Source organism: Oncorhynchus mykiss, chromosome 15, assembly GCF_057628025.1.
Source record: "Oncorhynchus mykiss isolate SJ-2025 chromosome 15, ASM5762802v1, whole genome shotgun sequence".
Classification (NCBI taxonomy): domain Eukaryota; kingdom Metazoa; phylum Chordata; class Actinopteri; order Salmoniformes; family Salmonidae; genus Oncorhynchus; species Oncorhynchus mykiss.
In genome coordinates this window covers 70,542,795-70,564,908 of record NC_143036.1, presented here as the reverse complement: position 1 = coordinate 70,564,908, position 22,114 = coordinate 70,542,795, and the positions used below count along the sequence as shown (strand labels likewise).

At 42.3% G+C, this 22,114-nt stretch overlaps 1 protein-coding gene and 1 long non-coding RNA gene across 26 annotated transcripts in view; one reads left to right on the top strand and one right to left on the bottom strand.

Moving 5' to 3' along the window:
- The window catches only part of LOC110490610 (nuclear respiratory factor 1), a 41,106-nt gene extending 35,305 nt beyond the window's left edge, over positions 1-5,801 (bottom strand). For 15 of the 25 annotated variants that reach the window (XR_016486879.1, XR_016486880.1, XR_016486881.1 and 12 more), the window contains exons 1-4: positions 5,664-5,801; positions 3,854-4,090; positions 3,294-3,408; positions 2,678-2,804 (exon numbers count right to left, since the gene is read on the bottom strand). Coding sequence is in view for 22 of the 25 variants with exons in the window: in XM_090200939.1 (XP_090057065.1) it covers positions 2,678-2,804; positions 3,294-3,408; positions 3,854-4,064 (453 nt within the window). In the remaining 3 variants the exon portion in view is untranslated. The other 10 variants (XM_090200940.1, XM_090200944.1, XM_090200955.1 and 7 more) reach the window with 7 other exon arrangements.
- Positions 5,699-21,710, top strand: LOC149978164 (uncharacterized). The gene is made up of 2 exons (XR_016486882.1): positions 5,699-5,844; positions 18,340-21,710. It is a non-coding gene; the product is annotated as an uncharacterized LOC149978164 (long non-coding RNA).
- Positions 21,711-22,114: the final 404 nt, after the last annotated feature.

Here is a 22,114-nt window from a genome sequence, read left to right as displayed (position 1 = left end):
AACAGTGAACACAAACTCCTTATATGAAACACTAACTTATTTTCTTCTGTGTTACAGATTCAGCCAAACATTATGAGGCGGCAACACATCCTCCGTCTGTGTGGGAGACGTGTGGCAGACACGCGTCTGTGTGGGAGACGTGTGGCAGACATGCGTCTGTGTGGGAGACGTGTGGCAGACATGTGTCTGTGTGGGAGACGTGTGGCAGACGTGTCTGTGTGGGAGACGTGTGACAGACATGTGTCTGTGTGGGAGACGTGTGACAGACATGTGTCTGTGTGGGAGACGTGTGACAGACATGTGTCTGTGTGGAAGACGTGTGGTAGACATGTGTCTGTGTGGGAGACGTGTGACAGACGTGTCTGTGTGGGAGACGTGTGACAGACATGTGTCTGTGTGGGAGACGTGTGACAGACATGTGTCTGTGTGGGAGACGTGTGACAGACATGTGTCTGTGTGGGAGACGTGTGACAGACATGTGTCTGTGTGGGAGACGTGTGGTAGACATGTGTCTGTGTGGCAGACGTGTGACAGACGTGTGGTAGACATGTGTCTGTGTGACAGACGTGTGGTAGACATGTGTCTGTGTGGCAGACGTGTGGTAGACATGTGTCTGTGTGACAGACGTGTGGTAGACATGTGTCTGTGTGGCAGACGTGTGGTAGACATGTGTCTGTGTGGCAGACGTGTGGTAGACATGTGTCTGTGTGGCAGACGTGTGGTAGACATGTGTCTGTGTGGCAGACGTGTGGTAGACATGTGTCTGTGTGGCAGACGTGTGGTAGACATGTGTCTGTGTGGCAGACGTGTGGTAGACATGTGTCTGTGTGGCAGACGTGTCTGTGTGGCAGACGTGTGGTAGACATGTGTCTGTGTGGGAGACGTGTGGTAGACATGTGTCTGTGTGACAGACGTGTGGTAGACATGTGTCTGTGTGGGAGACGTGTGGTAGACATGTGTCTGTGTGGCAGACGTGTGGTAGACATGTGTCTGTGTGGCAGACGTGTGGTAGACATGTGTCTGTGTGGGAGACGTGTGGTAGACATGTGTCTGTGTGACAGACGTGTGGTAGACATGTGTCTGTGTGGCAGACGTGTGGTAGACATGTGTCTGTGTGACAGACGTGTGGTAGACATGTGTCTGTGTGGCAGACGTGTGGTAGACATGTGTCTGTGTGACAGACGTGTGGTAGACATGTGTCTGTGTGACAGACGTGTGGTAGACATGTGTCTGTGTGACAGACGTGTGGTAGACATGTGTCTGTGTGACAGACGTGTGACAGACGTGTGGTAGACATGTGTCTGTGTGACAGACGTGTGGGAGACGTGTGGTAGACATGTGTCTGTGTGGGAGACGTGTGGTAGACACGCGTCTGTGTGGGAGACGTGTGGCAGACATGCGTCTGTGTGGGAGACGTGTGGCAGACATGTGTCTGTGTGGGAGACGTGTGGCAGACATGTGTCTGTGTGGGAGACGTGTGACAGACATGTGTCTGTGTGGGAGACGTGTGACAGACATGTGTCTGTGTGGCAGACGTGTGGTAGACATGTGTCTGTGTGGCAGACGTGTGGTAGACATGTGTCTGTGTGGCAGACGTGTCTGTGTGGCAGACGTGTGGTAGACATGTGTCTGTGTGGGAGACGTGTGGTAGACATGTGTCTGTGTGGGAGACGTGTGGTAGACATGTGTCTGTGTGACAGACGTGTGGTAGACATGTGTCTGTGTGGGAGACGTGTGGTAGACATGTGTCTGTGTGGCAGACGTGTGGTAGACATGTGTCTGTGTGGCAGACGTGTGGTAGACATGTGTCTGTGTGGGAGACGTGTGGTAGACATGTGTCTGTGTGACAGACGTGTGGTAGACATGTGTCTGTGTGGCAGACGTGTGGTAGACATGTGTCTGTGTGACAGACGTGTGGTAGACATGTGTCTGTGTGGCAGACGTGTGGTAGACATGTGTCTGTGTGACAGACGTGTGGTAGACATGTGTCTGTGTGACAGACGTGTGGTAGACATGTGTCTGTGTGACAGACGTGTGACAGACGTGTGGTAGACATGTGTCTGTGTGACAGACGTGTGGGAGACGTGTGGTAGACATGTGTCTGTGTGGGAGACGTGTGGTAGACGTGTCTGTGTGGGAGACGTGTGGTAGACATGTGTCTGTGTGGGAGACATGTGTCTGTGTGGGAGACGTGTGGTAGACATGTGTCTGTGTGGCAGACGTGTGGTAGACATGTGTCTGTGTGGGAGACGTGTGGTAGACATGTGTCTGTGTGACAGACGTGTGGTAGACGTGTGTCTGTGTGACAGACGTGTGGTAGACATGTGTCTGTGTGACAGACGTGTGGTAGACGTGTGTCTGTGTGGCAGACGTGTGGTAGGCATGTGTCTGTGTGACAGACGTGTGGTAGACATGTGTCTGTGTGGGAGACGTGTGGTAGACATGTGTCTGTGTGGCAGACGTGTGACAGACATGTGTCTGTGTGACAGACGTGTGGTAGACATGTGTCTGTGTGACAGACGTGTGGTAGACATGTGTCTGTGTGACAGACGTGTGGTAGACATGTGTCTGTGTGGCAGACGTGTGGTAGACATGTGTCTGTGTGGCAGACGTGTGACAGACATGTGTCTGTGTGGGAGACGTGTAACAGACGTGTGGTAGACATGTTTCCACTCACCACATTCTCCAGAGGCGCAGCACCAAACACCTTGAACAAAGCGTTGGGTTTGGAGGGAGAGATGCACAGAACTATGGCCTGTTGACCAACTCTGGTGGTGTACTCATCCAGGGTGGCTCGCAGTTTCCTACAGACACAAAAACACCAGGAAAATAACTCAAACGTGCTCTTTCTAGTCACAGGGACTATAAAACACAAATAGCCGTGATAAATGACTGTCATTCCATACTTCGATTAAAATAAAGTACCCCCTTTCAGAAAAAACTAAATAATGACAAATAAAACTAAATGAAGTGGGATACTAGTAGGATACTGTTCAGAATGACAAGAGAAAGAGAGGCAGGAAAACAGTGCCCTAGGTGAGTTCTGGAAGATTTTGGGGTCATAGACAGTTTTTATTTTACCTTTATTTAACTAGGCAAGTCAGTTAAGAACAAATTCTTATTTTCAATGACGGCCTAGGAACTGTTGGGGAACGTTCTGCCCCTGAACTGCCTGTTCAGGGGCAGAACGACAGATTTTGACCTTGTCAGCTCGGGGATTTGAACTTGCAACCTTCAGGTTACTAGTCCAACACTCTAACCACTAGGCTACCCTGCCGCTCTGGGCCACTCACCTCAGAAGGCGTGTCTGTTGTCTCTTGCGGATGGACGGGTTGGACTCGAAGATGTGGGGCCTCTTGCGTTTCTTGCCTGTTGCTACGGCAGCAGCTGCAGCCATGCCTACTGGGCCTGTGAATAGAAATAAGACAGTTGACATGGAGCAGTTAGCATTAGTGGTCTGACAACACCATCTGCTGGTCAGTTATGTACATTACAACCGATTTAGACCTGGGATACCAGGTGTGTCCTCAATTAATGATCAGGTAGAAGAGAAAACCAGCAGGCACCGGGTCAGAGTTGAGTACCCCTGGTGTAGATATACATGTTATGTATAGAGCTGGTTATGATTGCCTACTCTACATGACAGGCAACCATGTCTTTCTGTTTACCACAGCATTCTGTAATTTTCATAAGGCGTGACCCTGATACAAGGGCCCCATGACCTAGCTTTGGCAGAACAGATCCTGAATACAGTAACCTCTTCAAGACAGAGAACAAAGCAGCTCATTTCACTCTGCTACTATACTGTCCTCCATCATGCCAAAGACCCCTCCTCTCATTGGCCAGGGCTCACCTGCAGCTGCCAGGTGCGCGGTCATCTCGTCATTGCCGGCCGAGTGAAGGATGTCTGAGTCATCATAGGCGTCGTCGTCAGGGGATGAGGGAGAGTCCTCGTCGGCGCTCAGCATGCTGTGATCGGTGTACGTGGCCACATGTACCTGCTGCACGGCGTGCTCCTCGATGGTGGTCATGTGTTCAGTCTGGTGAACGTTGTGGTCCTCCATGGCGTGGTGCTAGCCTCAAACACTAACTGAAGAGAGTAGAAAATAACTTATTCCATTCATTTTTGTTGGTGTCTCAGTATGTAACAACCTGACACCACACACACACAACATGCTGGGACAGCCATAGAGAAGCGCTCCTGCCTCCTGGAGCAGAGTTGGGGTTTAAGTGCTTTACGGCAATAGTTAGCACATGGGATATTGATGCAAGTAACCCAGAGACACACGTGTCATTCAGGGGTGTGTATAGGCCTACACCCACTTCTACAGTGATACTATCCCAGAAGTATGTTAACAGGGCTCAATGAAATAAAGCTTGTTATGTCAAGGGGCTATATCTGAAAATGTGTACTAACTAAATTTGTGATACATGACATAACTAATGATAATAGTAATATTAGTAGTAATATTGTCAGTGTAGATACATTGATGCAGTGCGTCTGTAGTTATGTTCAATAAATGGCTGAGGTTGACTATATTCCAAATATGTTCATTCAAAAGGCATGTATTACTTTACAACTCAAAAGGCTAATCGAGTATTGCACTGGGCGACCAATTAATGATAGATTTGGGGGTGGGAGGAGACAGGAAATGTAAAGATTGAATGGCTTGCATGATGCATCTTTATAAACTGTTATATAGCCCTACTATGAATTACTTGAGGGGAGAGAGGATACACCTAGACAGTAAGACAGACAGGGGCAGGAATGGGCTGGCTAGCCAACCAGTTAAGTCTTGACAAATTATCAATTGAGCTTGTCTAGCTAACAGTAACTCAAAATTAGGTTGCACTGATAAGCATTCTCGGTCTCTGCTATTAAATACTCGCGAAAGATGAGACGAATGCGAGCTATATTGATAACAGACCATAGCTACTAGCTAGCTAACGCTACCCAACCTGCCATTCAATGGCGGTGGATAGACCACAACAAGCTAGCTGATTAGTGGCTAAGTTAGCGAATGTGTTTCGCTAACACTGTTTAACAGCGTTTCTGATCAAATGTTATGGTTATTTTACTAGCCATATACTTAGCTAGGTTACTGTTAGTTAGCTCCGATGGTGCTTCTAGATATGACAAGAACCTAAATAAACTATCATTAACGTTAGCTAGCAAGTCAACCATAAAAACGCAGTTGGCTAGCAAATGTCCAAGACACATTTCGCTAGAGAATTAGCTGGCCAAGCAGCTGTATTTAGCAACATACTGGACAATTGTGTAAAAAATAGAACAATTATTGGAATCAGAATCCAAAATATTGCATGCTAACCAAGCATCGCATGCGATTACATGTGCTGTGCACTTGTTAAGCTAAAATAACGCGACTACTGTAGCACCGAACCCGCCATCTCGAGCTACAACTGTAACAATACATAACAGGCCTAGCGGCCTACATCAACACCAACGCTATTGCTGCATTATCTCGACTTATTTTCGGTGTGCGCAAAGTGTACTGTCGTCAAAAATGTCAAATATTCGTTTTTTTTCGTTTTCTCATCGGTATCTAAAACAATGTGCATATTTTCGCCCCTATGCTGCCGGGTTTGTTGGTGCGGCTGCGCCGGGGCTGAAATAGCTGGAGATTGCGCGGTAGGGCACTAACCTCAGAGCGGCTGCGCTACTTCGGGCCTGCGCCGTACGATGGGCCTGGGAATCCGAGCTCTAATGGAGGACAAAGAACAGCCAGCCCGAAAACACACCGAAGCTGAAGCTCGGCGGTCCCGCTGATCTACCAGAACACCGGGCTAACCACGCCCCTTTCCAGTTAAAGATCACCGGCAAAAGTAGACTTTTCTTATTTGATAAAAAGTTAAACATATAGCAAATAGTGTTCAGTATTCATTCAATATAATCCATATAGCTATGTTTATTTTGTCCGCAAAAAAATATACAGTATCGCAACCCCCCCCCCCCCCCCTGAAATAAGTAGTTGTTTTTATAAACATCACTAGCAAAAACAATACACGCAATTTGAATGACATACCTACTGTACAAAATAGGATAATATCTTCTTTCTAATGATGTCAACTTTAAACAGCTGCTCGTATCGACAATGTGTTTAGAGTTACCTTTCTGGCTAATAGTCTTTGTTATAGTTTACAGTTCTTCTTCCAATTATAGTGTGGGGAGGTAATGGAAAAACTATCTACAAAATCTATTAATTTTAAAATGTTGATTACTTCTTGCGATTATCATTCACCTGATGATAAGACAAGACGTGGAAAACATTTTTGCTAAGGTATTATAACGACCCTGGGTTTGCGGATATTCCAGTATGTTTAGTTACCGGTTTGCCTGGAAGGGGGTCCCTGGGCAAGAAAAGGCTGAAGATCCCTGGCCTTGATTAATGTAATATTTGGGAGGTCTAAATGGGATGACGCCATTTCAATCTGAAACAGGTTTGCCAGAGTCGTTATTCTTCTTTAAACATTTGACTTTTGCCTAAATTGGGTTATTTTAATCAAATTGCATTGTTTTATCTGGTTGACAACATTGATTTGTGAACAATCATTGTTTATTCTCTATGTATAGTCACTTTACTCCTACCTACATGTACAAATTACCTCGAATAATCTGTACCCCCGCACATTGACTCGGTACCGATACTCCCTGTATATAGCCTCGGTATTGTTATTTTATTGTGTTACTTTTTTAAATGTTATTATTTATTTAGTAAATATTTTCTATTTCTATTCTAACTCTATTTCTTTAACTGCATTGTTGGTTAAGGGCTTGTAAGTAAGAATTTCACGGTAAGGTCTACCTGTTGTATTGTAGTCTAATTCAATACAATGACGCTTTTGACAACACAATTGTTAATAAGGTTATACTAAATATGGCATAGCACAGTAGCCTACTGGGGGAAATGTAACACTAGCCCTGTTTATCAATGGAAAATTAAATACATCTAGGGTAAAGCCAAGCACATGTCAAAAGGGCTCCTGCATCTACTACAGTTAATATGGTACAAAACCCACTACTGCTGCTACTACAGTTAATATGGTACAAAACCTACCTCTGCTATTACAGTTAATATGGTACATAACCTACTGCTGCTTCTGCAATGAATATGGTAGATAACCTGCTGCTACTACAGTTAACATGGTACATTACCTACTGCTGCTTCTGCAATTAATATGGTACATTACCTACCCTGCTGCTACTACAGTTAAAATGGTACATTACATACCCTGCTGCTACTACAGTTAATATGGTACATTACCTACCCTGCCGCTACTACAGTTAAAATGGTACATAACCTACAGCTGCTTCTGCAATTAATATGGTACATTACCTACCTGCTGCTACTACAGTTAATATGGTACATTACCTACTGCTGCTTCTGCAATTAATATGGTACATTACCTACCCTGCTGCTACTACAGTTAATATGGTACATTACCTACTGCTGCTTCTGCAATTAATATGGTACATTACCTACCCTGCTGCTACTACAGTTAATATGGTACACAACCTACCGCTGCTTCTGCAATTAATATGGTACATTACCTACCCTGCTGCTACTACAGTTAATATGGTACACAACCTACCGCTGCTTCTGCAATTAATATGGTACATTACCTACCCTGCTGCTACTACAGTTAATATGGTACACAACCTACCGCTGCTTCTGCAATTAATATGGTACATCACCTACCCTGCTGCTACTACAGTTAAAATGTACATAACCTACTGCTGCTTCTGCAATTAATATGGTACATTACCTACCCTGCTGCTACTACAGTTAAAATGGTACATAACCTACTGCTGCTTCTGCAATGAATATGGTAGATAACCTACTGCTGCTACAGTTAATATGGTAGATAACCTACTGCTGCTGCTACAGTTAATATGGTAGATAACCTGCTGCTACAGTTAATATGGTAGATAACCTACTGCTGCTACTACAGTTAATATGGTAGATAACCTACTGCTGCTACTACAGTTAATATGGTAGATAACCTACTGCTGCTGCTACAGTTAATATGGTAGATAACCTACTGCTGCTACTACAGTTAATATGGGAGATAACCTACTGCTGCTACTACAGTTAATATGGTAGATAACCTACTGCTGCTGCTACAGTTAATATGGTAGATAACCTACTGCTACTACAGTTAATATGGTAGATAACCTACTGCTGCTGCTACTACAGTTAATATGGTAGATAACCTACTGCTGCTGCTACAGTTAATATGGTAGATAACCTACTGCTACTACAGTTAATATGGTAGATAACCTACTGCTACTACAGTTAATATGGTAGATAACCTACTGCTGCTATTACAGTTAATATGGTAGATAACCTACTGCTGCTGCTACAGTTAATATGGTAGATAACCTACTGCTACTACAGTTAATATGGGAGATAACCTACTGCTGCTACTACAGTTAATATGGTAGATAACCTACTGCTGCTACAGTCGATATGGTAGATAACCTACTGCTGCTGCTACAGTTGATATGGTAGATAACCTACTGCTGCTGCTCCAGTTAATATGGTAGATAACCTACTGCTGCTACAGTCGATATGGTAGATAACCTACTGCTGCTGCTACAGTTGATATGGTAGATAACCTACTGCTGCTGCTCCAGTTAATATGGTAGATAACCTACTGCTGCTGCTACAGTTAATATGGTAGATAACCTACTGCTGCTGCTACAGTTAATATGGGAGATAACCTACTGCTGCTGCTATTACAGTTAATATGGTAGATAACCTACTGCTGCTGCTCCAGTTAATATGGTAGATAACCTACTGCTGCTGCTACAGTTAATATGGTAGATAACCTACTGCTGCTATTACAGTTAATATGGTAGATAACCTACTGCTGCTACTACAGTTAATATGGTAGATAACCTACTGCTGCTATTACAGTTAATATGGTAGATAACCTACTGCTGCTGCTACAGTTAATATGGTAGATAACCTACTGCTGCTGCTACAGTTAATATGGTAGATAACCTACTGCTGCTGCTACAGTTAAAATGGTAGATAACCTACTGCTGCTGCATTTATTGTTAATATGGTAGATAACCTACTGCTGCTACAGTTGATATGGTAGATAACCTACTGCTGCTGCTCCAGTTGATATGGTAGATAACCTACTGCTGCTGCTACAGTTAATATGGGAGATAACCTACTGCTGCTATTACAGTTAATATGGGAGATAACCTACTGCTGCTACTACAGTTAAAATGGTAGATAACCTACTGCTGCTACAGTTAATATGGTAGATAACCTACTGCTGCTACTACAGTTAAAATGGTAGATAACCTACTGCTGCTACAGTTAATATGGTAGATAACCTACTGCTGCTGCTACAGTTAAAATGGTAGATAACCTACTGCTGCTGCATTTATTGTTAATATGGTAGATAACCTACTGCTGCTACAGTTAATATGGTAGATAACCTACTGCTGCTGCTACAGTTAAAATGGTAGATAACCTACTGCTGCTACTACAGTTAATATGGGAGATAACCTACTGCTGCTATTACAGTTAATATGGTAGATAACCTACTGCTGCTGCTACAGTTAATATGGTAGATAACCTACTGCTGCTGCTACAGTTAAAATGGTAGATAACCTACTGCTGCTATTACAGTTAATATGGTAGATAACCTACTGCTGCTGCTACAGTTAATATGGTAGATAACCTACTGCTGCTGCTACAGTTAAAATGGTAGATAACCTACTGCTGCTACTACAGTTAATATGGGAGATAACCTACTGCTGCTATTACAGTTAATATGGTAGATAACCTACTGCTGCTGCTACAGTTAATATGGTAGATAACCTACTGCTGCTACTACAGTTAATATGGGAGATAACCTACTGCTGCTACTACAGTTAATATGGTAGATAACCTACTGCTGCTACTACAGTTAATATGGTAGATAACCTACTGCTGCTACTACAGTTAATATGGGAGATAACCTACTGCTGCTACTACAGTTAATATGGTAGATAACCTACTGCTGCTACAGTTAATATGGTAGATAACCTACTGCTGCTGCTAATACAGTTAATATGGTAGATAACCTACTGCTGCTGCTACTACAGTTAATATGGTAGATAACCTACTGCTACTACAGTTAATATGGGAGATAACCTACTGCTGCTGCTACAGTTAATATGGTAGATAACCTACTGCTGCTGCTATTAAAGTTAATATGGTAGATAACCTACTGCTGCTACTACAGTTAATATGGTAGATAGCCTACTGCTGCTATTACAGTTAATATGGTAGATAACCTACTGCTGCTACTACAGTTAATATGGTAGATAACCTACTGCTGCTATTACAGTTAATATGGTAGATAACCTACTGCTGCTGCTACAGTTAATGTGGTAGATAACCTACTGCTGCTGCTACAGTTAATATGGTAGATAACCTACTGCTGCTGCTACAGTTAATATGGTAGATAACCTACTGCTGCTGCTAATACAGTTAATATGGTAGATAACCTACTGCTGCTGCTACTACAGTTAATATGGTAGATAACCTACTGCTGCTGCTACAGTTAATATGGTAGATAACCTACTGCTGCTGCTACAGTTAATATGGTAGATAACCTACTGCTGCTGCTACAGTTAATATGGTAGATAACCTACTGCTGCTATTACAGTTAATATGGTAGATAACCTACTGCTGCTGCTACAGTTAATATGGTAGATAACCTACTGCTGCTGCTAATACAGTTAATATGGTAGATAACCTACTGCTGCTGCTACTACAGTTAATATGGTAGATAACCTACTGCTGCTGCTACAGTTAATATGGTAGATAACCTACTGCTGCTGCTACAGTTAATATGGTAGATAACCTACTGCTGCTGCTACAGTTAATATGGTAGATAACCTACTGCTGCTGCTACAGTTAATATGGTAGATAACCTACTGCTGCTGCTACAGTTAATATGGTAGATAACCTACTGCTGCTAATACAGTTAATATGGTAGATAACCTACTGCTGCTGCTACAGTTAATATGGGAGATAACCTACTGCTGCTACTACAGTTAATATGGTAGATAACCTACTGCTGCTGCTTCAGTTAATATGGTAGATAACCTACTGCTGCTACAGTCGATATGGTAGATAACCTACTGCTGCTGCTACAGTTAATATGGTAGATAACCTACTGCTGCTGCTACAGTTAATATGGTAGATAACCTACTGCTGCTACAGTTAATATGGTAGATAACCTACTGCTGCTGCTACTACAGTTAATATGGTAGATAACCTACTGCTACTACAGTTAATATGGTAGATAACCTACTGCTGCTACAGTTAATATGGTAGATAACCTACTGCTGCTGCTATTACAGTTAATATGGGAGATAACCTACTGCTGCTGCTACAGTTAATATGGTAGATAACCTACTGCTGATACTACAGTTAATATGGTAGATAACCTACTGCTGCTGCTACTACAGTTAATATGGTAGATAACCTACTGCTGCTGCTACAGTTAATATGGTAGATAACCTACTGCTGCTGCTACAGTTAATATGGTAGATAACCTACTGCTGCTGCATTTATTGTTAATATGGTAGATAACCTACTGCTGCTATTACAGTTAATATGGTAGATAACCTACTGCTGCTACAGTTAATATGGTAGATAACCTACTGCTGCTGCTACAGTTAAAATGGTAGATAACCTACTGCTGCTGCATTTATTGTTAATATGGTAGATAACCTACTGCTGCTACAGTTAATATGGTAGATAACCTACTGCTGCTGCTACAGTTAAAATGGTAGATAACCTACTGCTGCTACTACAGTTAATATGGGAGATAACCTACTGCTGCTATTACAGTTAATATGGTAGATAACCTACTGCTGCTGCTACAGTTAATATGGTAGATAACCTACTGCTGCTGCTACAGTTAAAATGGTAGATAACCTACTGCTGCTATTACAGTTAATATGGTAGATAACCTACTGCTGCTGCTACAGTTAATATGGTAGATAACCTACTGCTGCTGCTACAGTTAAAATGGTAGATAACCTACTGCTGCTACTACAGTTAATATGGGAGATAACCTACTGCTGCTATTACAGTTAATATGGTAGATAACCTACTGCTGCTGCTACAGTTAATATGGTAGATAACCTACTGCTGCTACTACAGTTAATATGGGAGATAACCTACTGCTGCTACTACAGTTAATATGGTAGATAACCTACTGCTGCTACTACAGTTAATATGGTAGATAACCTACTGCTGCTACTACAGTTAATATGGGAGATAACCTACTGCTGCTACTACAGTTAATATGGTAGATAACCTACTGCTGCTACAGTTAATATGGTAGATAACCTACTGCTGCTGCTAATACAGTTAATATGGTAGATAACCTACTGCTGCTGCTACTACAGTTAATATGGTAGATAACCTACTGCTACTACAGTTAATATGGGAGATAACCTACTGCTGCTGCTACAGTTAATATGGTAGATAACCTACTGCTGCTGCTATTAAAGTTAATATGGTAGATAACCTACTGCTGCTACTACAGTTAATATGGTAGATAGCCTACTGCTGCTATTACAGTTAATATGGTAGATAACCTACTGCTGCTACTACAGTTAATATGGTAGATAACCTACTGCTGCTATTACAGTTAATATGGTAGATAACCTACTGCTGCTGCTACAGTTAATGTGGTAGATAACCTACTGCTGCTGCTACAGTTAATATGGTAGATAACCTACTGCTGCTGCTACAGTTAATATGGTAGATAACCTACTGCTGCTGCTAATACAGTTAATATGGTAGATAACCTACTGCTGCTGCTACTACAGTTAATATGGTAGATAACCTACTGCTGCTGCTACAGTTAATATGGTAGATAACCTACTGCTGCTGCTACAGTTAATATGGTAGATAACCTACTGCTGCTGCTACAGTTAATATGGTAGATAACCTACTGCTGCTATTACAGTTAATATGGTAGATAACCTACTGCTGCTGCTACAGTTAATATGGTAGATAACCTACTGCTGCTGCTAATACAGTTAATATGGTAGATAACCTACTGCTGCTGCTACTACAGTTAATATGGTAGATAACCTACTGCTGCTGCTACAGTTAATATGGTAGATAACCTACTGCTGCTGCTACAGTTAATATGGTAGATAACCTACTGCTGCTGCTACAGTTAATATGGTAGATAACCTACTGCTGCTGCTACAGTTAATATGGTAGATAACCTACTGCTGCTGCTACAGTTAATATGGTAGATAACCTACTGCTGCTAATACAGTTAATATGGTAGATAACCTACTGCTGCTGCTACAGTTAATATGGGAGATAACCTACTGCTGCTACTACAGTTAATATGGTAGATAACCTACTGCTGCTGCTTCAGTTAATATGGTAGATAACCTACTGCTGCTACAGTCGATATGGTAGATAACCTACTGCTGCTGCTACAGTTAATATGGTAGATAACCTACTGCTGCTGCTACAGTTAATATGGTAGATAACCTACTGCTGCTACAGTTAATATGGTAGATAACCTACTGCTGCTGCTACTACAGTTAATATGGTAGATAACCTACTGCTACTACAGTTAATATGGTAGATAACCTACTGCTGCTACAGTTAATATGGTAGATAACCTACTGCTGCTGCTATTACAGTTAATATGGGAGATAACCTACTGCTGCTGCTACAGTTAATATGGTAGATAACCTACTGCTGATACTACAGTTAATATGGTAGATAACCTACTGCTGCTGCTACTACAGTTAATATGGTAGATAACCTACTGCTGCTGCTACAGTTAATATGGTAGATAACCTACTGCTGCTGCTACAGTTAATATGGTAGATAACCTACTGCTGCTGCATTTATTGTTAATATGGTAGATAACCTACTGCTGCTATTACAGTTAATATGGTAGATAACCTACTGCTGCTGCTACAGTTAATATGGTAGATAACCTACTGCTGCTGCTACAGTTAATATGGTAGATAACCTACTGCTGCTACAGTTAATATGGTAGATAACCTACTGCTGCTGCTATTACAGTTAATATGGGAGATAACCTACTGCTGCTACAGTTAATATGGTAGATAACCTACTGCTGCTGCTATTACAGTTAATATGGGAGATAACCTACTGCTGCTACAGTTAATATGGTAGATAACCTACTGCTGCTGCTACAGTTAATATGGGAGATAACCTACTGCTGCTGCTACAGTTAATATGGTAGATAACCTACTGCTGCTACTACAGTTAATATGGTAGATAACCTACTGCTGCTGCTATTACAGTTAATATGGGAGATAACCTACTGCTGCTACAGTTAATATGGTAGATAACCTACTGCTGCTATTACAGTTAATATGGTAGATAACCTACTGCTGCTACTACAGTTAATATGGTAGATAACCTACTGCTGCTGCTACAGTTAATATGGTAGATAACCTACTGCTGCTGCTACAGTTAATATGGTAGATAACCTACTGCTGCTGCTACAGTTAATATGGGAGATAACCTACTGCTGCTATTACAGTTAATATGGTAGATAACCTACTGCTGCTGCTACAGTTAATATGGGAGATAACCTACTGCTGCTGCTACAGTTAATATGGTAGATAACCTACTGCTGCTGCTACAGTTAATATGGTAGATAACCTACTGCTGCTATTACAGTTAATATGGTAGATAACCTACTGCTGCTGCTACAGTTAATATGGTAGATAACCTACTGCTGCTACAGTTAATATGGTAGATAACCTACTGCTGCTATTACAGTTAATATGGTAGATAACCTACTGCTGCTACTACAGTTAATATGGTAGATAACCTACTGCTGCTACTACAGTTAATATGGTAGATAACCTACTGCTGCTACTACAGTTAATATGGTAGATAACCTACTGCTGCTACAGTTAATATGGTAGATAACCTACTGCTGCTACAGTTAATATGGTAGATAACCTACTGCTGCTGCTACAGTTAATATGGTAGATAACCTGCTCCTTCTCCTATTCTTTATTCTACACAAGTTATTCCCTAAGGAAGGCTAATGGTAATTGCCTAAAAATGCCTAGAAACTAGGTTAACGTTGGCTCAACTTAAAATAATATCTTTACTTTTTTACTTCTTTACAAATTTAGTTTGACAAATTTAGTCTCAACATGCTAAAACCAATAAATGCCATGATTTTGAACCCACTGAAGAGATCAACTTTTTCACAGTCCCAAAGCAGCCTCACAACTGAGCGTTGCTATTCTTTACCTTGCCCACAAAAGGGCAGTGTTGCATCACTAATCACTTCATGAGTCCAGCGTCTCCACTTCACAATAACAGGAGATGGCAGTAAAGGACCATTGAACCTGTCTCTCCACAGGTGCCTTGGCATCCATTCCAGATGATGGATGTTTTACATTAGTATGTGATGACAGCAACGTATGTTTGTGTCCCACTAAATGTCAGCAAGTATCATATTCAAAAGCCGATGCAGGCCTCATAGTTTGTCTCAACGTTTCACAGCCCCAAACTGTGACCTTCGCGCCTCTTCGCCCCCTCCCCATCTCACATCACAGTAGTAGACCTATAGGGACACATGTACAGTAGGCTATTCAGGACTGGAAATAAATGGCATATTCAGTTGAAACCTAAGTAGTGTAAGAGATAGAATATACTGTCAAATGTGTATCTGTACAATATGACACTAAAAATCCATTACACCTTTTCGACTGAGATCATCCAACACAGAAATTCGGGCACACAGCGTCTGTCTGTCATAGCTCAACGTCACACCTGAAGTGAAGGTATGACACTTAAGAATGAGCCATGTCCTCGTCACTAACCATTCCGTCCCTGTACCCATCCCCTTCCGCTGGGCTGTGGTGGGGAGGTGTAGATAAGCCCTGCAGCCTGGGGGGCTGGGATCAATAAGAGCTGTAATTGCTTAGCTGGAAGTGAGGATAATTGTAGGTAATTGTGTGGGCCAGTAGCTGAGCAGGGGCGAGGTGAGGAGGGGGAGGACGGAGAAAGGAGAGGAAGGAGAGGCTTTGGAGTTAATGGGTCCTCGGCTAGCCTATGTCTCTGTCTGTCTCTGTCTGTGTGTCTGGCTGCATGTCTATCTATCTGTCTGTCTGTCTGTCTGTCTGGCTGGCTGGCTGCTTGTCTGTCTGTGTATGTGTGGCTGGCTGGCCGTCTGGCTCTATCCATCTGTCTGTCTTACTGTCTGTTTGAGGCTCGCCCAGTGGGGGTTGAATGTCCACAGGAGTTATAGCCTCTAAAATCTCTGTCTCTCAGTTTCTCTCACTAACCACATTAACATGTTTTCATGCACACACTATTCCGGATAGTACCTCATATCCCACTTAAGGTCTTATTTGGGATAAGCTGTTTACATGCATCTTTGATGACCTACCAAATGTCGGAAATTATAATATGACCTACCAAATGTCTGAAATTATAATATGGCCTACCAAATGTCTGAAATTATAATATGGCCTACCAAATGTCTGAAACTATAATATGGCCTACCAAATGTCTGAAATTATAATATGGCCTACCAAATGTCTGAAACTATAATATGGCCTACCAAATGTCTGAAACTATAATATGACCTACCAAATGTCTGAAATTATAATATGACCTACCAAATGTCGTAAATTATAATATGGCCTACCAAATGTCTGAAATTATAATATGACCTACCAAATGTCTGAAATTATAATATGGCCTACCAAATGTCTGAAATTATAATATGACCTACCAAATGTCTGAAACTATAATATGGCCTACCAAATGTCGGAAGTTATAAGAAGAAAGTGTCTAAATTTGGGGTGAAAGTAGCCAGTAGGCTATACAGTCCAGTACGGTCTATCAGCAAAATAAATGTTTATGGAATTATGGTGGAAGGAAGTGCGCAGGTCTACTTTTTTGACAATCAGATGAAAACATCATCACACAGCGCAACTCAGCCTGCGCAGACCGTGAAAAACAACAGCAAATGGGATAAGATGTTTACATGCCACAGTATCCTATCTGTGATCAGCATGTTCCAGACATGTTATCTGGGTTTATCATAACCGAGATACAAGCTTTTTCGGGTTATTGTAAACGGCATATGATGTTTACATGTGTCAACTAAAAAACAGAATACTTGAGTATCCCGAATAATAACGGGAGATTGGTGTGCATGTAAACGTGGTCTCTGTCGGTCTATGTCTCGTCGCAATAACCATATGCTTATAGGATTTATTAGATAATAGCCTTACCATATGAATCGTACAGTATCTAACCTACCTACGCGCCCACTGACTACCGAGTGGCGCATCGGTGCACTGCATATCAGTGCTAAAGGCCTCACTACAGACCCTGTTTAGATTCTAGGCTGTATCACAACCGGCCGTGTTTGGGAGTCCCATAAAGCGACGCACAATTGGCCCATCATCGTTAGGGTTTAGCCAGGGTAGGCCGTCATTGTAAATATTAATTTGTTCTTAACTGACATGCCTGGTTACATTTAAAAAAAAATAGTTATGGATTAATTTGAAGGCATTGTAGGGCATCTCTTCTATGAGTAGGCCCTGTATCAGGTTGTCTGCCCAGGAAATATATATAAAAAAACAAGCAGGATCCCAACTAGTTGACCATTTATGCAGTCTTCCGATAGCACCTCCCAGGACCTTCGATGAGATTCGAATACAAAGTCAAGTTTGATTCCCACGGCTTTCGAGGAGCAGGTGCAATGACATCCCCTTGATGAACAACAGGGGGCAGTAAAGCACCACATATAAAACGAAATAAAATGCTGAGTGGGAACAACTGAAATAGCATCTCTAAAGAGTCATACTGACTTATTTGAAACACGAGTATTTGCGTGCAATTTTACTTTGAGAATAATTACAGATTGTTGTAATTGCTGTCGAGGTCATTGTGACCATGTTCGTGGAGTTGTATTGCTTTGCAAAAATAACTTCTTGTTGGATCTTGCAGAATGTACATCCTCTGTACTGAGTGACTTCCATTTGTTGCATAACTTTTCACCTTCTATTTGATCTGTTGCCCATAAGCAGGGCGTTGTTAACACATCCACAGTGTAACTGTTAAAAATCAAGATATCCAATCAACATTATAGGATGGGCTATTCTGGATAGGCAAATGTCACAATGTATTTCAGGAGGCTGTAGTTTATCCACTCTACATCAGTTTGCATGGGTTTACAGTGTAGCTTGAGGTATATTGTTATAGTGTTACATCACATTATTATTGAGCTGTTTCATTATGTTTATTTCAGATGGTCCAGCATCATCCTCAGACAATTGGTCCAGCATCATCCTCAGACAATTGGTCCAGCATCATCCTCAGACAATTGGTCCAGCATCATCCTCAGACAATTGGTCCAGCATCATCCTCAGACAATTGGTCCAGCATCATCCTCAGACAATTGGTCCAGCATCATCCTCAGACAATTGGTCCAGCATCATCCTCAGACAATTGGTCCAACATCATCCTCAGACAATTGGTCCAGCATCATCCTCAGACAATTGGTCCAGCATCATCCTCAGACAATTGCTTTCATTGTTGGTCTAATTCCTTTTTCTTGAAAAAAGGCTTAAAATAAAGTTTAAAATCCTGGTCATGTGATTAACCCAAACAAAGGAAATCCAAGTCATGTGACATGATTAACCAAAACATGAAATCTGGGTCATGTGACATGATTAACCCAAACACAGGAAATCCAGATAATGTGACATGATTAACCCAAACACAGGAAATCCAGATCATGTGACATGATTAACCCAAACACAGGAAATCCAGATCATGTGACATGATTAACCCAAACACAGGAAATCCAGATCATGTGACATGATTAAACCAAACACAGGAAATCCAGATGAGACAGTTGAATGGGAGATAGGATGGGTCGATGGAGAGGTGAACGCATGGTGGATAGATGGACACACCGATAGACAGATGAGTGGACGGAGGATGGATATGCCATTGATCATCCTCTGCACCAGGGACAGCGTTTCCAGACGGCTGCTCCACTTCAAAGTGTTCCTACCTGCTCAGAGATGAAAGACAAACTCTATTTAACTATCAAGTTTGTCTCCTTTAACCCTTCGTGGACACCTGTAACATCTCTATGTTGATGTCTAACATCTAACGCTATAAGGACGGATGTAGCCATTCACGAGTGGCCATGGAATTTGAGTCGTCAGAATAGAAACACAATGTTCCCCAGTGACATTAGCTATCACTATGAGTGAGGAAGGGAGAAATAGCTGCATCAAAGAATCTAATGTTATTGTTTTCTGTGGTAACCTCTTGCTAGGTGAGATTTCTCTCTGTCATCATCTCTAATCTCCATGTCTCTTTTTCTCTCTCTCTCTGTTTCACGTCTCCTTCCTCACTCAGACAGAAGGCCTTGGCATGGAACACATAGAGAAAATATTTTTCCAATCAGAAAGGACGAGCGAGAGAGAGAGCTGGAGAGAGGTTTGTATCTCACGTATTTGTTATGCACTACCAAGTCAAAGCCCTGCCTTTATCCGCCACAAACACACACCTCCTGTTGTCAATGGAAACAGGGAGGACTGGAAGAGAGGGAGCTGGACACGGAAATAGAGAGAAAGAGAGAGAGAATTGGAGAGAGAGAGAGAAGGAGAGGGGATGAAGGAGAGGGACAAACAGCTATTAAGTGCATCTATAGCCCTCTGTTAGGGTTTACATCCTTCAGGCGATGTTCTCCTGTTTAATGGCAATGTCATGTAGAGAATGAACTCCACTTACAGATTCATGATAGTATTTATCAGAGGCAGGTCTTGTAGATGGTGGAGGGAAGAAAGCCAGTATGCCATGATCCCATGTATACTGAACAACAATCTAAATGCAACATGCAGCAATTTCAAAGATTTGACAGAGTTACAGTTCACACAAGGAAATCAGTCAATGGAAATGTATTAATCAGGCCCTAATCTATGGATTTCACGTTACTAGGCAGGGGTGCAGCTATGGGTGGGCCTTGGAGGGCATAGGCCTGCCCACTTGGCAGCCAGGCCCACTCACTGGGGAGCCAGACCCAGCCAATCAGAATTAATTTATCCACAAAAAAGGGCTTTATTAAAGACAAAAACACTCCTCAGCAAAAAGAAAACGACAATCCCGCAGGTGAAGAAGCTGGATGTGGAGGTCCTGGGCTGGCATGGTATGTGGTTGTGAGACTGGTTGGACATACTGCCAAATTCTCTAAAACAACTTTGAAAGCAGCTTATGGTAGAGAAATTAACATTCAATTCTCTGGCAACAGCTCTGGTGGACATTCTTGCAGTCAGCATGCCAATTACACGCTCCCTCAAAACTTGAGACATATGTAGCATTGTGTAACAAAACTGCACATTTTAGAGTGTCCCTTTATTGTCCAGAGCACAAGGTGCACTTGTATAATCAGCTACTTGATATGCCACACCTGTTAGGTGGATGGATTATCTTGGCAAAGGAGAAATGCTCACTAGCAGGGATTTAAAGAAATTTGTGCACATAATTAGAGAGAAATAAGCTTTTTATCCGTATGGAATATTTCTGGGATCTTTTATTTCAGCTCATGAAACATGGGACCAACACTTTACATGTTGCGTTGATATTTTTGTTCAGTTGAGTTTTCCAAAAACACCTTGCAGGTTTTACTTAGATGTTAAGGGCAAGTAGCAGGGAGGTGGTCTGGAGGGAGAGGGGGATGGCGGAATAGAGAGGGAAAAGAGAGACAGATTGCCGTGATCCTATTTTCCAAAAACACCTCCCAGATGTTCCCACCGGTCACCTGCTCCAAAATGTCTGGCCGCCAAACAAGTGATTGGGTGGAGCTAAAAGGGTTCTGTCTCCACAGTGAACTCTTAATTTAAGGCCTTGGAGAGGGAACCAGAGCGCCCCTGACACGGGTGTCACTGCTGCGACCATTGCTCAAGAGGGTGACATTTTCAGCTGTGCAGGTGTAATGACGGAGCACGGTGGAAAGTGAGAAACTAACCAGGGGAATAACAGAAAGAAAGGAGGAGGGAGATAGGGGGACAACTCTGATAGCAACTAACAGACTGTAGATGCCAACACCTCACTCTCTCACACACCTATCCCAGCCTGCTCTCCTCTCCTTCAGTGGGTGACACTAACAGTCCAAGTGGTTTATGGGGCTCTGCTCCTGTCTCAGAGGGCGACTTTGGGATGAGACCCTCCATTCCCATGAAGAGATTGAGGGTCTAACCCAGTGGTGGGGATACTGTATGTGTGTTAAACTTACATCATCACCCAGATCCGTTTTAAACGTGTTGTGTTAACAACTTCTAACGTGTTTGAGATGCTCAAAAAGTTTAGTAAGCCTTGTAAGGCATCCTCTTATTTACCGATTAACTCTCAGAAAATGTTATTAGTCACAAACTACACAGGCACAAGCACTGTGACCTTGGCACTCATCATCGAAAAATGCATAATAACAGCCCGATAATAGATTTACCTGCCAACTCCTATTTTGACTCAAGTTTTGACTCGAGGGTCACATCATTTTAAATGTAGAAGGAACTGTTGTTTTGACACCCATGGCTCCTCGTTGCTTAACGGAGAAATATTTTGCAGTTTGACTTAATGAGCTTCATTAAATTATGACTCATACGCCTATGAGGTTGAATGGCTCTTATTTCCATATTTTCCCCTCTCTTTTTTACGCTGGTAATCCATCTTCTCTGTTTTTCAGAGTTCTGACAGTGTCTGGCCAAATCCTTTAAAAAATAAATGGTGTTTTTTAATAAACACATGATTCAACACAAAGGCTCCATGGTACGACAAGTATCCTAGTGGTTAGATTGGTGAGCCAGCAACCGGAGGGTTGCCAGTTTGAATCCTGGGTCTGACTGGAAAAATCTGGTGGGAAGTGAGCTGGTAACTGCCCAGTGTGGCAGCCCCCTGCACCTCTACAAAAAAACGGTATATACACTGAGTGTAGAAAACATTAGGAACACCTTCCGAATATTGAGTTGCACCCCCTTTTGCCCTCAGAACAGCCTCAATTTGTTGGGGCA